The 14539-nt window shown below is 39.1% G+C and overlaps 1 protein-coding gene across 2 annotated transcripts; it reads left to right on the top strand.

Annotated features, from left to right (window-relative positions):
* Positions 1-218: 218 nt before the first annotated feature.
* On the top strand, positions 219-14100 carry LOC149833744 (protein TWIN LOV 1-like). Of its 2 annotated transcripts, none has more exons than XM_090010991.1 (8): positions 219-556; positions 770-1725; positions 1870-2080; positions 2184-2248; positions 3432-3511; positions 3663-3718; positions 3854-3917; positions 13574-13861. In XM_090010991.1, the coding sequence occupies exons 2-8, from the start codon at positions 1026-1028 to the stop codon at positions 13718-13720; spliced, it is 1323 nt and encodes a 440-aa protein (XP_089867117.1). In that variant the 5' UTR covers positions 219-556; positions 770-1025; the 3' UTR covers positions 13721-13861. The 2 variants fall into 2 exon arrangements, 1 of the variants encoding a protein (XP_089867117.1); XR_016432709.1 differs by lacking the exon at positions 219-556 and adding an exon at positions 13938-14100 and having other exon boundaries at positions 582-1725; positions 13574-13803.
* The last annotated feature ends 439 nt before the right edge of the window (positions 14101-14539 follow it).

The following is a 14539-nucleotide window of genomic DNA, read 5'->3' as shown; positions in this document are numbered from 1 at the left end:
TCTATAGTCAGAGAGAGCATTTCGGATGCTTATCCATCCACGTCTTCTAGTGGTGTCACCTCTCTCTCTCTCGTCCCTGGATGATAGTCAGAGTCTAGTGCTCCAGGTGCTGGGTCCAGTTGGGTCGAACCATGTTCATCACATCTCTCTCTCTCTGCGCGTGCGCACGTCTGCCTCTGAATATTAAACACGTAAGTCGACAACTCTCCAATTTTGAACAGGCACCCTCGATCCGTTTCCTCTGCTTTTGCTACCGCCCACCGGTTCGCCATTCTCTCTCTTCTTCCTTCACCCACTTGGTCCCACGACACCCACCCCTCTTTGTGATCGTAATCGTTAAACCGCTAATGACCACACCCACTTAAGACTCTCTCTCTCTCTCTCTCAATCTTGGGTTATTCCTCTTCCTGCTCTCATGGGGACTCATTTTCAAAGAATATCATTGTATTAATGTTGTTGCACATAAGACTAAAACCAGGAACGTGGTCGGATCCTCTTTATATCGAAATGATTGGTGGGTGATTGTTTCCCCGAAGATATTTTGGGTTTCATGATGGTGGGTGATGTGTTTTTTTTTTTGTGGTTGTTGAGGTTCATTAGTTATTGTGTTTATCTTTCACGAGTGATCCATTCATTTCTGTGGTCTTTTTTTTGCGATAGTTTAGATACCATGATCAATTGTTATCATGGGCTTGTGTTTTGATGGACTTGTAGCTCAGTTAATTGAGTTATTCATGTTTGTTTCATTCTGTTGATGATGAAATTTCAGGTACACAAGAATCGTTGCTGTTGGATGTACAGTTGATGAATGTTATCAGGTTGAAGATTTGATTAGAGGAAGAAAGAAGGGAACTGAACAGGGTGGCAGGGAATCAATTGACGAATAAGCTAATTAATAGTCGAGTAGTCCCTGGTCTTGTGTTCTTCTTTTTCTGGTTTAGTTGTTGGGCTTTTCTTGAGTTACCAAGAAGAAAATATGGCCGACAGTTTGTGGGCTTTGTAGTTAGTTTTCTTATTTGATTTGAATGCCTGTTATGGGATTGAGAATCTTGATCAGAGGTAGAAAGATGGGAACTGAACTGGGTAATAACCAACTGATTGATCAGTCACTTAGTAGCCGCTATTCGACTTGGATAACGGAGATTCTGGATGAAATGCCCGAGAATTTTCTCATCACTGATCCATACCTGTCTGGTCACCCTATTGTTTTCGCGAGCAGAGGTTTCTTGAAAATGTCAGGTTATTCTAGAGAAGAAGTTATTGGAAAAAATGGGAGAATTTTCCAGGGTCCAGATACTGATAGACGATCAGTTCTAGAAATTAGAGAAGCAATTAGGGAGGAGAGAAGCCTTCAGATTAAGTTGTTGAATTATAGGAAGGATGGGACACCCATTTGGATTGTTTTCCACTTGAGCCCCGTGTTTTCAGAAGATGATGGCCGGGTGATTCACTTCGTTGCAGTTCAGGTTCCTATCTCGAAAAAAGGGAGACTATCTCAGTCAGGTTTCCCAAATGTAGAAATAGTGAGCAGACCAGATTCTAGACAGTCATATTTATATACACGGAGTAGGCATTGTACCGACCCAGGAAGGTCTGATGTCAAGGAAGATTGTCCAAAGTTAGAGATTTGTTTTGGTTCTTGTCGAAGAGAGATTTTCAAAGATCCAGCTAGCGGGTCGAGTCACTCGTTGTTACTTGATTCTTCGATAGAGCTTAACAGCAGAGGTTAGTGGTTGAGCTTCCTTTTTTTTGGATTTAAGCTACAAGGAATTGCCTTTCTTTCATCTCACAAGATTTTATGAATACTATGTTTTTGTGATTATTGTCTGTATTTGGTTATGGGGCATATAAGCTTATAATTTGGTACAGAATTGCAGCATGAAGACTGTTGCGAAGACATTGATCTTGAGAAAGAGAAGGCTACGACTGCAATTAAGAACATACTGTCTACATTGGCCCACTACAGCAAGCTCATAGGAAAATCTGTCTGTGGAAAAAGATCTTCAATCCGTCCAGGACTAACTCAAATCAGTTCATCCTTGAACATATCTCTTGGTAGAATCAAAGCTAGCTTTGTGTTGTGAGTTGTTGCAAATTCCTATTTAATCATTTAATCATACACGTGGTGCTAGGGTTCTTGTGATCATGTTGCACTTTCTTACAGATTTTATTTTGTGTTGCAGAACCGATCCGCATTTACTTGATATGCCCATTGTCTATGCAAGTGATGCGTTTCTAAATTTGACAGGTTGGCACTGTTTAGATGTAAACTTAGCTATGGTGATGCTTGCTGCAACAACCTAGTAGCAGCACCAGTAGTTCTTTATGATTCTTTCAATTATTTACAATTTTCCTATATGGCCTTGCAGTCTGTTAGGCAGAACTCTGCTCTCATCATGTTTTTGATGTTTACTTTAAGAAGTTCCATATATTCCATCTCCTGTTTAAATGTTTTACAACTTTATGCTTTTTGTTCAGTTCATGATTTGGTTTTGAATTTGAACACCAGCCTTGTCCCCAAGCAAAAAGAAAGGCAGGTCTTTTTTTCTAGCCTTTTTTTGCCAAATATCTCACAAGATTTTCCCATTAGAGGAAATAGGGGCTATGTACTTGGATTGATGCAGGTCTGCTTATATTAAACCATAATCCTGGAGACTGATATAACTTTGGATTTATGGATCCATAAAGCGTTTATCACTCAGGGCTAGAACACTGATCTAGCAACCTTCAGATTTTACTGTATACTTTAGTTGAAATTAGGTCAAGACTTACTTGGTTATTGTCACATTTGTGTAGAAAATATCAGGTAGAACAACTGGTTATTGTCACATTTGTGTAGCAAATATCAGGTAGAACAACTGCTCAAGAAACAGAACCTGCATACATTATTTGATACTAGTGCATCCAACAGACTAGACCACGATCCTAGATACTGGATGGTCTCTGATAGAATAGGGATCATATGGTTATTTGTGGATTCATATTAAATTCTTGTGTTTCATTGTGCATTCTATAAGAAGTCAAGCAAGCTCCACACCTGGTGACAACTCCAGGCCCTCGATGGATTTTGCGTTGCAATAGGGTTGTTATAAGCTCTACAACCATCGTTTTGTAGGTTTTTCTCCAAATTCTTAAATCACACCTTTTGCTTTAATACATTTAAGAGGATACATGCAATAATATTTCCTTTTATGGGTTATAGTACACATTTTAAAATGCTTCAGTTCGCTATTGTCATGTCAAACTCTACCATTTGTGATATTGAACAACTTCAGATTGTTTATTTAATAGATGCTGAAAGCACTTTAAGCTATAGTGTTAGAATTAGTTATTTCAGTATAAATCCAACGGCAAATTTGGATTCAGTGCAGTGTTGCACACATTTTTGGAGGGAAATTTCTATAATTTACCTATTCATTTCCTGTTTTTAGGTTACTCTAGGCATGAAGTGTTGGGACGTAACTGTAGATTTTTACAGGGACCTGGCACAGATCCAGAAACTGTGTGTCAGGTGAGTATTTAAACATTTAAACCTTACTTCTGAGCCTTGTTTGAAAATTTCAATATTTATCGGATGGAAAGATTGGTTGTGACATCATGGATTTCATTTCATTGCAAGTAGTACCTTTATAAATGTTAATTGCATTCATTACATGTTGCAGGTTAGGGAAAATATCCAGAGTGGGAAAGCTTTTCAAGTGCGTATTTTGAATTACAGGTGCACGTTAAAACTTTATATTAGCACTTAGCCAGGACTATTATCTATCATTTAGAATTAAAATGAACTGGTAGTTTATGGATACTTTTGAGCGATATACCAATAACCTTTTATGATGCGCTTGTTGCAATTCAGAAAAGATGGCAGCTCATTTTGGAATCTTCTATATGTATCACCTGCTCGGAATGCTTCTGGGAAGGTAAGGCTTAGTTTCTCATCTGCATGCTTCTATATCTATAGTGTGATGTATGTTCTTGAACTCCATTTTTTGCATTTCTTTACCTTCGTTTTGTATTTGAAGTTATTGCAGTGGCATGTGATTAACAATAAAGCACCTCTCCAGAATGTCACAGTATCAATCAGGACCTTAAATTTGGATGGATTATCTATGTATGCATAGACGCTCATGCACATACTTCAAGGAATATGTTGGCTGATTTTTGCAGTATCATAGTGTTGACTTGAAGGAATTGTTTTTATTGGTTATGACCAAGAACCAATCCACCAAAGAAAATCCATGTCTTATCTTTTATCATCACCCAATACCACCAAGAACCAATCTATCAAAGAAAATCCATGTCTTATCTTTTATCATCACCCAATACCCTAACTGTGATGCAGTAAAGGACTATTAAGTTTGTTATCAACAACTCTTAACTTTCCATAAATCAACCTTGTTTTGGTTTCCACTTGTGTGGCTGTGCGGATTTTAAGTGTTTGGAGAAGGTATATATATAACAGTTTCAACTAAACACTAATGAAATAAAAACAATTATCATATCATCAATTCATCATATGCATAAATTCATGTAATAAATCAAATTAACAATCTACCATTCATCATGCATAAATTCACCATTTTAGTCCTTAAAACCCAAAAAAAATATTTGTATTAAAATAAAATTTATAAAAAAAAACTGGCCAAACTTAAAACCAAACCCAAGCTTGGGTTCGGTTCTATTGAACCCAGGATTGGGTTCACCAGAGCCATTGAGACTGAGTCGTTTTACCCATTACGAGTCTGGATCTGGACCCAAAATCTATGTATCAATCCAAAACTCTTTGTATTGTTTATATTGGGTCTGGAACTAATGTAACATAGTGTAATATCCAGACCCAATCTAATTTTCAGTATAAATATAACATATAGGGCACGATCCTTGCATGAAGGATCGTACCATTTGTTGCGGCCGCCCCTCTTTCTCACAATCATCTCCTTCCTCAGCATCAACCGAACATTGGTGGACGAATTCTAACATGGTATCAGAGCGGGCTCGATTCTGATCGCCGCCTGATGTGCACGAAAGTGGTTCCAGAAAGTGTGCCCTGCGAGATCCAGCGCATCAACAGGTCGCCGTGATTCTTCCCTACCCCTCTCCCCTCTTTTTTGTTGACGTTCTTTTCTCTTCAGACTAAAACAAAAAAAGGGGCAGAATCTTATTTCTTGAAGTCGATCTTCCCTCTATATCAGAACGTTTGAACGTTAACATCTGTGCACACGTGAAACAGATTGAAATCTGTTTCACGCTGCATCAGTCTTAACGTTACCACACCCGATCTTTATTCCTTGACGATCTTTATTTCTTGACGTTGTTTTATCTGCACGATTATCTCTTTACAATACTTGTGCACACGTGAAACAGATTGAAATTTGTCCATGTTACAGATTTTCACTATTGGATGAGCACGCGTGAAACAGATTGAAACTTGTTCACGCTGCATCAGATTGAAATCCTCTTCTTCTTTTCTCTTGACGTCGTTCTTTATTAATGACAGATCTGTTCTTATTATCAGATTTGGTTTGTCCTTTGCCCGAACTGCATTCTTTACCCTAATTTTCTGTTTGATATTCCTGTCGCCTAGCCCATCTTGACGTCAACAACACATCTGTTTCGATTCAATTAAATTAGACTGCTGTCTTGTTTGGCCTCTCCAGAATTCAAGTTTTTTTATTATTTGCAACTATCTTGTCTTTAAAAAAAAAGGACGAGCTTGCTGAAATTTCTGATATTGTTGCACTCACTGCACTTATCGTTTTGTATTGATCTTTCTTCGTGCCCTATCTTTTCCTCATGGATTCCCCTTCTCTACCATCAAGCTTTCTTGGCCAACTAATCTCTGAAAAACCGAACCACTCGAATTACTTGACCTGGAAGAGGCAGATTTTGCCTTTTATCAGGAGCTTGGATCTCTCCGGACACCTCGATGGGACAGTTCATGCTCCGCCAGCGTTTGTGATGCAGGAGGAGCGAGATGATAAAGGGGAGGTTTCCGACAAATTGATTCGTAATCCAGAATTTGGGACATGGAGGAGAAAAGATCAAGCAGTCGTTGCTTACATCACCTCTACTCTTTCTCAAGAGGTCTTAGTGGGCATTCCTGACGAATGCTCAGCTATGGAGCTATGGCAGAGGTTGGCGCAAACTTATTCACAGATTTTAGAGGCCAAAATCCTACGTTTAAAGAAAGAATTCCAGCTCTTAAAGAAAGAAAACTTGTCATTTACAGAGTACATAAACAAAGTCAAGACCATCACTGATAAACTGGCCATGGTGGGTTGTGAAATTCCTGACAAAGAAAAGGTTCAACAGGCACTGAATGGTCTTGGATCCAATTATCACATGCTGGTCACCTTCTCCCTATGTCTTCCTTCTTTGCCAAGTTTTGAAGATCTTCGCGCGAAGTTATTGCAGTATGAAGTTACCATTCGAGGAGAAGAAATGGCCCTGAACTCCAGCCACCATGATGTATTGGTTACAGGGATGATGTCAGGAAGAGGACGTGGAGGCTTTTGAGGTGGACGTGGACAGGGAAGGAATAGTCAAGGAGGGCAAGGATTGTTGCCCACGCCCAACATGTCACCTAACCCTTTTCCAGGGAACCAGAGCTCCAGAAATATACCGACATGTTTTCAATGCAACAAAAGAGGGCACATCAAAGCCAATTGTTGGTACAACCCACAGAACAAGGGAAAATTTAATAGTGTAGAATCCTCACAGAGGAAGAATAGGAGAAGACTCGAAGGATGATGAAAAGGATAATGTGAAGAATCTTCTGCTATCTGATCTTTTAAGTTTAAACTTCAAGCAGAATGATCAAGGAACCTGGTACATTGATTCTGGGGCTGCAGTACATGTGACAGGTGATGTCGGTAAAATTTTAAGTGAAAATTTTCATATTAAAATTGGAGATGGTACCCTTCACTCTATATCTCATACTGGAAATGTTAACCTTTCACTCCCTAATTCTTCCTTAAATTTGTCCAATGTCTATTATTCTCCCAGTATTGTTAAGAATATTGTTTCTGTCTCTAAACTTGTTGATGATTCTAATTCTTCTGTCGAATTTACTCTTTCTTCTGTATGTGTCAAGGATCTTCTCACGAAGAAGACGTTCGTTGAAGGAGAACGACAAAGAAACATGTATGTCCTCAAGGAATTTTCTTCTTCTGTTTGTGGTGCTTCATCAAATTCGTCGGTCATTCAGCCAGTCCAGCTAGTGTCGTGTAAAGATTGTTTTAGTTTATCTCAGTGTAATAAGCCAGAGATTTGACATCGTCGTTTGGGTCATTGTAATGGTTCTTTCATTAAGAAACTTGTGTCGAGTGGACTTGTTCCAGAGTATAGTTTGAATGTTGAGTCTTATACTTCACTTTGTTCAAGTTGTCAACTATGTAAGAGTCATGTTCTCCCTTTTAATTCAATAAATCAAAGAGCTTCAGTGCCTTTTGAAATTGTCTATTCTGATGTTTGGGGCTCTGCCCCACAATCTTCTTTATCTGGTAGTCGCTATTACGTAACCTTTATTGATAGCTATTCAGATATACTTGGATTTATTTTATGAAACATAAATCCGAGGTGTTCAAACTCTTTCGCTCATTTTTCGCTTCAGTCTGTAATCAATTCTCGTCTAAAATTCAATATTTCAAATGTGATGGAGGAGGCGAGTATTTATCAAAGGAATTTACTGAATTTCTCCAAGATAATGGAATAAGTCGTCGTATATCTTGCCCACATACACCACAACAAAATGGTGTGGCGGAAAGAAAACATCGACACATTGTGGAAAGTGCCTTGAGTATGTTGCATGACACTCACGTTCTCGTGAGTTTGTGGACAGAGGCCTTTCACTCAACTGTGTATATCATAAATCGTCTATCCATGAGATTGCTAGAGAACCAATCCCCTTATTTTGCTATTTTCGGGATTCAACCTGATTATAATGAATTACGAGTGTTTGGTTGTATATGTTACGTTCATATTGATAGCTCTCAATGTGATAAGTTTCAGGACAAAGCATGTATGTGCAAGTTTGTTGGATATGCCTATCAATACAAAAGGAATCTATGTTATGACCCCACCACTCATCGCATCAGAGTCCCACGAAATGTTGTGTTTGATGAAACCATTGTTGAGGACTCAGGAAGTGTAGATGGGCACAACAGGGCCGTTGAGTGGTATCAGCCATGGCTTGCTACTGAGTTACTTAACCAGATAGAGACACATGATGTTCCCTCATGTCACACATCACCTGTTGAACAGAGTGAGACCGATGTAGAGCCTCAGATGGAAGACTTGAGAAATGTGCAGGCTCCTAGCATGCTTACTTCAGATACCGCAAAATTTCAAGGAGTCATCTATGTACGACAAAACAAGAATAATGCTCAGCAAATTGATGTGCATCCCAGGCGGACTGGAAGAATTCGCCACCCTACTGAGAGATGGGTCAGTTATAACTTCTCTACGGACCTGCAATTATTTGTTTCTCAGATTGAAAAGCAAGATGAACCCGTCAGTTTCTCACAGGCATACATGTCAATCAAGTGGATTGAGGCTATGAATGAGGAGATGGAAGCCTTGTATGGATGTGGAACTTGGGTATAAACCTGATGGGTCCATTGAACGCTACAAGGCGAGACTTGTAGCCAAAGGCTTTACTCAAGAATACAGGCAAGACTATGATGAGACTTTTAACCCTGTAGTCAAGATGGGAACCATTCGATTAATTTTATCTTTGTCGGTTTAGTATGGTTGGACTCTCAGCCAGCTTGATGTCAAAAATGCATTTTTGCATGGCAGTCTGAAAGAAGAAGTGTATATGGAGCAGCCCCCTGGTTATGCAGAACACAACCCCAACACTTATGTCTGTAAATTACGAAGAGCCATCTATGGGCTAAAGCAGGCCTCTCGTTCTTGGTTTGATAGCTTCTCTGTCGAAGTTCAACGACATGGATTCATTCGATCTCACCTCGATCATTCCTTATTTATCTTTCGAGATCGTCAGGTTAGTATTTTACTTCTCATATATGTAGATATTTTTATTACTGAGAATTCTGATGAACATATAGAAGCTACAAAAGCTCTCCTGAGTCGAAAGTTTAAGATGAAAGATTTGGGGGTTCTACGTTATTTCTTGGGGGTTAAGGTAGACCGGCAGGATAGATATCTTTCATTAACTCAATACAAATATACCTTGAATTTATTGGATAAGGCAGGTATGAAGGATTGTAAACCTTTATTCACTCCCAATGTATTGAATCATAAGCTCAGTGCTCAGGATGGGGAGGCATATGGAGATCGCAGACAATATCGCAGCCTTGTGGGTATGCTTCAATATCTCACTTTCACTAGACCAGACGTTGTGTATGCAGTGAATCAAGTCTCGCAATTCATGCATGATCCACACACAGAACATATGAATGTTGTCAAGAGAATCCTTCGATACTTAAAGGGAACACTTGGGGATGGCTTAGTCTATCATCAATCTAAGACTAAAGGAGAGCATCATCGACTAATTGTATATGCAGATGTTGATTGGGCTGAAGATCCAGATGACAGAAGGTCGGTGTTTGGCTATTGTGTTTTTATTGATGGAAACTTAATAGCATGGAGTAGCAAGAAACAACGTGCAGTTGCACGATCCAGTACTGAGGCTGAGTATCGATCTATGGCAGCAACTACAACAGAGGTTACATGGCTGAGGCATCTTTTGGTAGAATTAGTAGAAACTATTCTACCCATTACTCTTTTATGTGATAATCAGAGTGTCATCCATATTTCTTTCAACCCCATTCATCACAGTCGTACAAAACATATAGAGATTGATCAACATTTTATTCGGCAAAAGGTAGAAGACAAGGAAGTTGAACCTGCTTATATTCGGACGATTGATCAGGTGATGGATTTGTTCACTAAAGGTCTTACCAACATACAATTTTGGTTCTTGAAGAGCAAGTTGTCCATGGTGCATGACCATGCACAACTTGAGGGAGGGTATTGAGACAGGGTCGTTTTACCCATTACGGGTTTGGATCTGGACCCAAAATCTATGTATCAATCCAAAAGTCTTTGTATTGTTTATATTGGGTCTGGAACTGATGTAACATAGTGTAATATCCAGACCCAATCTAATTTCCAGTATAAATATAACATATAGGGCATGATCATTGCATGAAGGATCATACCATTTGTTGCAGCCGCCCCTCTTTCTCACAATCATTTCCTTCCTCAGCATCAACCGAACATTGGTGGGCGAATTCTAACAAGCCAAACCTTGGCTTGCTGGGTTCGGCCCTTGCACCAACGAGGGGAGGTGGAGGAGAAGGAAGAAGAAGAAAGACAGGAGGAAGAGGAGAAGGAAGAAAAAGAAAGAAAGGAGGAGGCGGAAGAAGAAAAAGAGAGGAGGAGGCGAAGGAGGAACAGAAAGTGAGAGAGACTTACCATCACCGCTCTCACCGCTGCTCATCGCCGTTGTCACCACTCTTGTTGCCGTCGTCGCCGCCACCATCAGAAGAGGAGGAGAGGAAGAGTAAGGGAGGGCAAGGATGAGGAGGAGGGGTCAGTGGGGAGGGGAAGGGAGGAGTCGTGCCCTAAACACCCCTCCCCCCATTTTTTTAAAGGTGGACCAAAATGGACTCGGTCAAAGTTGACTGAGTCCATTTTAGACACATATAACCCTGGGTGTGGGTTGACCACACCCAGTGCGGCAAAACATCTGGGTGCCGCACCCGCGTCACAACGCACGACATGGGTGCGGCGGGCTCTTGGGCGAGTCCTTGTGACATAGATCAGAAGTTAATTTTTTGTTGACAGACTTCTAGTCCTAATTTAAAAAAGAAAAGAGAAAGAGATAAATTGAAAATAGGCGATTATCCTAATCTTATGCAATACTACTAATGATTACCCTTAATTGTGTTATGTGGATACCTGAACCTTGGTTCTTCATACATGTCATTCACCAATGCCCGGTGTACCTTTTTGCCAAATTTTATGTGTTCAACACTTAAAGTGTAGGGTGCATTATAATAGGTATATGTTGAATCAAAAGGCAAGGCTTATATCTATTGAGAAAATTCACAAATCAATCAAAGGATAAAAGTGCATGTTTTGAAGAATGATAAAAGTCAAATGTATGATAGATTTAGACAAGCATAAAGTAGTAAAACAATAGACCACCACATCTCCAATATGATGTGCATGACCAAATCTGTACCAAGTACTGAAGAATGTGCCAAAAACATGTGCCAGTTAACGAAGAGTAGCAAAAGAAATAAACCATGTGAAGAATATTAAAGACAGAGACAAAGAAAAGTCAAAGAATCAAATTAAACAACAACAACAAACAACAACTACGCCTTCATCGCAAAACAATTGGGGTCGGCGATATGAACCAAAAAAGAAAATCATTCGGGGTCTTCCACATGAATCCTTCTCCTCCAATCATTTCTATCCAACACCATGTCCTCGGTGAGGTTCAAAGCATTCATATCCTTTCCTATCATCTCCATCCATGTCTTCCTAGGCCTACCCCGACCTCTTTTAACTAATATATTTTCCCATTTCTCCATCCTTCTAATTGGAGCATCATTAGGCCTTCGCCGAATATGCCCAAACCACCGTAAACGATTCTCTCTCATCTTATTTTGAATGGGTGCAACGCCTACCTTCTTACGTATCTCCTCGTTCCGAATCTTATATTTTATTGTATTTCCACACATCCATCTAAGCATACACATCTCAGCTACACTCATCTATGATAAAAATTAATTTTGAATGATATCAATCAAATTAAAGATGGATGAAAATAATTTTGTAACTTGTTAAACAACAAATGGAGAAAATAAGTGAAACAAGAGAAAGAACTTGATCAATAGCGATAAAGTAGAAATATGATAAAAAATATTTGAAAAAAGAATGATCATGTTCAGATAACAAAATTTGTTTTTCATGCTCAAAAGGTTAACAAAAAAGGTTGTTTTCTCGTTAAAGCAACTCATATAAAAGCTCAAAGACAGGAGAAATTTTCTTATAGTTTTGCTTGATCTTTTAAAGCATATGACAGTTTCAAGGTAATTAATTTGGTCAGTGTTGAAGAAGAATGAGATACCGTATATTGAAATTAATTTGGTAGTGGTAAAGAAGAATGTTATCCTGTATATTGAAATCATTCAAGATATGTATGATGGAACTATAAAATCTGTGAAATAAGTTTGGTTCTAATTACAATTGGCCAGCACTCATTTTCTGAACAAGATTAGACCCTTCGTGTATACTGTACACATGACATGGTACTTGTTAGTTGAGATAGAAATTAGTACACTAGAAAAAATTATTTGAGTTCATAAAACAAAAATAGAATATGCAGAATCCAAATATAATCAGTGAGAAAATTAGTAAGTGACATAATCAAGATATAGAACCTCAGTTTATAACGATGCCAAAGTTCTCAAAAAATATATATAAATATGAATAACAGTGCCAAACTTGTGATTCGTAAGGATCCAGGGGCAACAAAATGACGGGCATGTGGAAGATTTCACAAGATTTACATTGGATGGATGAAGTAACAATAAACAAGTAGAGTGTTAAGCAATAGAACAGTGCCTCTATGATTAAAAAGGGATGCTCTTGCAAAGCTACTGTAAGGTGATACTCTTATATGGTGTTGAGCATTGGGCAACTAAAAAGCAACAAGAAGAAAATAAATGTAGAGGCACATATGTTAAAATGAACTATAAACTGATAAATAGAGTTAGTATTAGAAGTCGATATATTAAAAAACATTTAGGAATAATAATAATAAAAGAAATTCAGAGAAGATTATTTTAGGATGGTTTAGACATGTTTCTCGAAAGACTATTGCAACACCCATAAGAGCTTATGACCCTGAGAACCTTGTTTGTGGACTAATTTCTGTACTTGAGATATCATTGCCAGCAATAGAACATTATAGACAATTTGAGGAATTTTCTTCCCTCAACTTTCTAACTCCGTTTCAAAAATTCTTCATGAATCTGTTTGTTGGTAATATCCTAAAGGTGTGCTTTGGTACTTGCTTGTTCAGTGTACGCACATGCATACGCATGTGTGCAAGAGAGAGAGAGAGAGAGAGAGAGAGATTCTTTTGGGAAGGTAGCTCTCCCCAGCTCCTTTCCATCAATGGACTCCTACCTCTATATCTCTCTTCTCAGCTGTTGGTTTGTGTTTTTGAGTTATGACCTCTAAACCTGAAATGGATCCAACAGCTAGAAGGGAAAAATATGTTGGAGTGATTTTTGTTTGGGATACACAAGGGAAGCTTCAAACAGATGAGAATTTTCTTTCAGGTAGGAATTTCCTAGTTGTTAGTTTTACTTCAGATATAAGGGCTACAAACACTAAAGTATGGCCTATCCTTCCTTCTACAGATATCTATATTTGCCTCATTGTTATAATCATTTCGCTTGAATTTTATTTGGTGGATTAACTGGTTTGCCACAGAATAAGTCCTTAGTTGGGTACATCCTATGATCTCTTCAACTCCCTCGATCTGCCTCCACACAATATGAAGAATTTTTCACTCACTCTTTTCGTGCAGATAGCATTCTATGTTGGGGCTCAGTTGGACGAGGGTTCGTTGAATGCGACTCAGGGGTTGAGCCCAGAAATGAGACAACTGGGTGCTATTGGTGCAGTCAAGGTTGCAGTCAGGAGCCTATTTGATGCTGGTACCTCAAAGTCATAGGTCTGTTTCTGCACAGACTCCAACTCGGTGCCCTCTTTATCTTCGCAGAGTGTCTATGCAGGGACTCAATGAGTCGCTTTTTGGTAATATTTTGTAATTGCTGTAACATTATCATCCTATAAAATAAGAGACTTAATTCAATCAGTTCAGCGTTGATTTATTTCATGATGAGATTTCACAGAACTTACCTACCTCATCACCCACATCGGTTTTGCAGGAATTGGTTAGTTTAGCTGAATAAAGTTCCAAGTCTTAGTCACTTGAATCAATGGGCACATTGGTTTGGTGCAAATTTTGCTTGTAAAATGGACCCAGATGATTCAGTCTGAACCACCAGCCTTCTATACAAAAAACAGGTAGATCTGGTCCTGAGCTGTTATTCCTTCATTCTGCATTAGGATGTAGCCACATCTTGATGATTGGATCCGATTCATTCTTGAAAATGGGCACGCCTTGCACATGATCAATTGGAAAATGTCGGCTGACTTAGCAATTAACCTCTGGTAGTTTAGAGCGGAGAAAGAAAAGACCAATTCCATTGGTATATCTTTTCTTTCTCCCAGTATTCAACTTCTAGTGCTCTAGAAGTTCACCAACTAGCTAATTAGACGCGAGCTCCTCCTCGGGCGGATTCCTCCTTTTGCTCCTCAGCTTACAGGGGGTATTAGCAGCCATTTTCAGCTGGTGTCCCCTCCCAAGGGCAGGTTCTTATGCGTTACTCACCGGCCTGCTACTGAAAACACCACTGACCGAGGTAGGCTGATCATTTCTTGCTTTGGATCAGCAGGGAGGGGAATTGAACCAACCAATCCTTTCTTT

The sequence above is a fragment of the Nuphar pumila genome, chromosome 6, assembly GCF_984573655.1.
Source record: "Nuphar pumila chromosome 6, dmNupPumi1.hap1.1, whole genome shotgun sequence".
NCBI lineage: Eukaryota > Viridiplantae > Streptophyta > Magnoliopsida > Nymphaeales > Nymphaeaceae > Nuphar > Nuphar pumila.
Note: the sequence above shows the minus strand (reverse complement) of the source record. Positions and strands in the feature narration are given on the sequence as shown.

Bases quoted from the DNA above. Each gene is read 5' to 3' on its own strand.
- LOC149833744 (XM_090010991.1), top strand. From the start codon at position 1,026: ATGCCTGTTATGGGATTGAGAATCTTGATCAGAGGTAGAAAGATGGGA. The intron at 1,726-1,869 runs GTTAGTGGTTGA...AATTTGGTACAG, and splicing joins GATAGAGCTTAACAGCAGAG to AATTGCAGCATGAAGACTGT. The intron at 3,918-13,573 runs GTAAGGCTTAGT...CTTTTCGTGCAG, and splicing joins CTCGGAATGCTTCTGGGAAG to ATAGCATTCTATGTTGGGGC.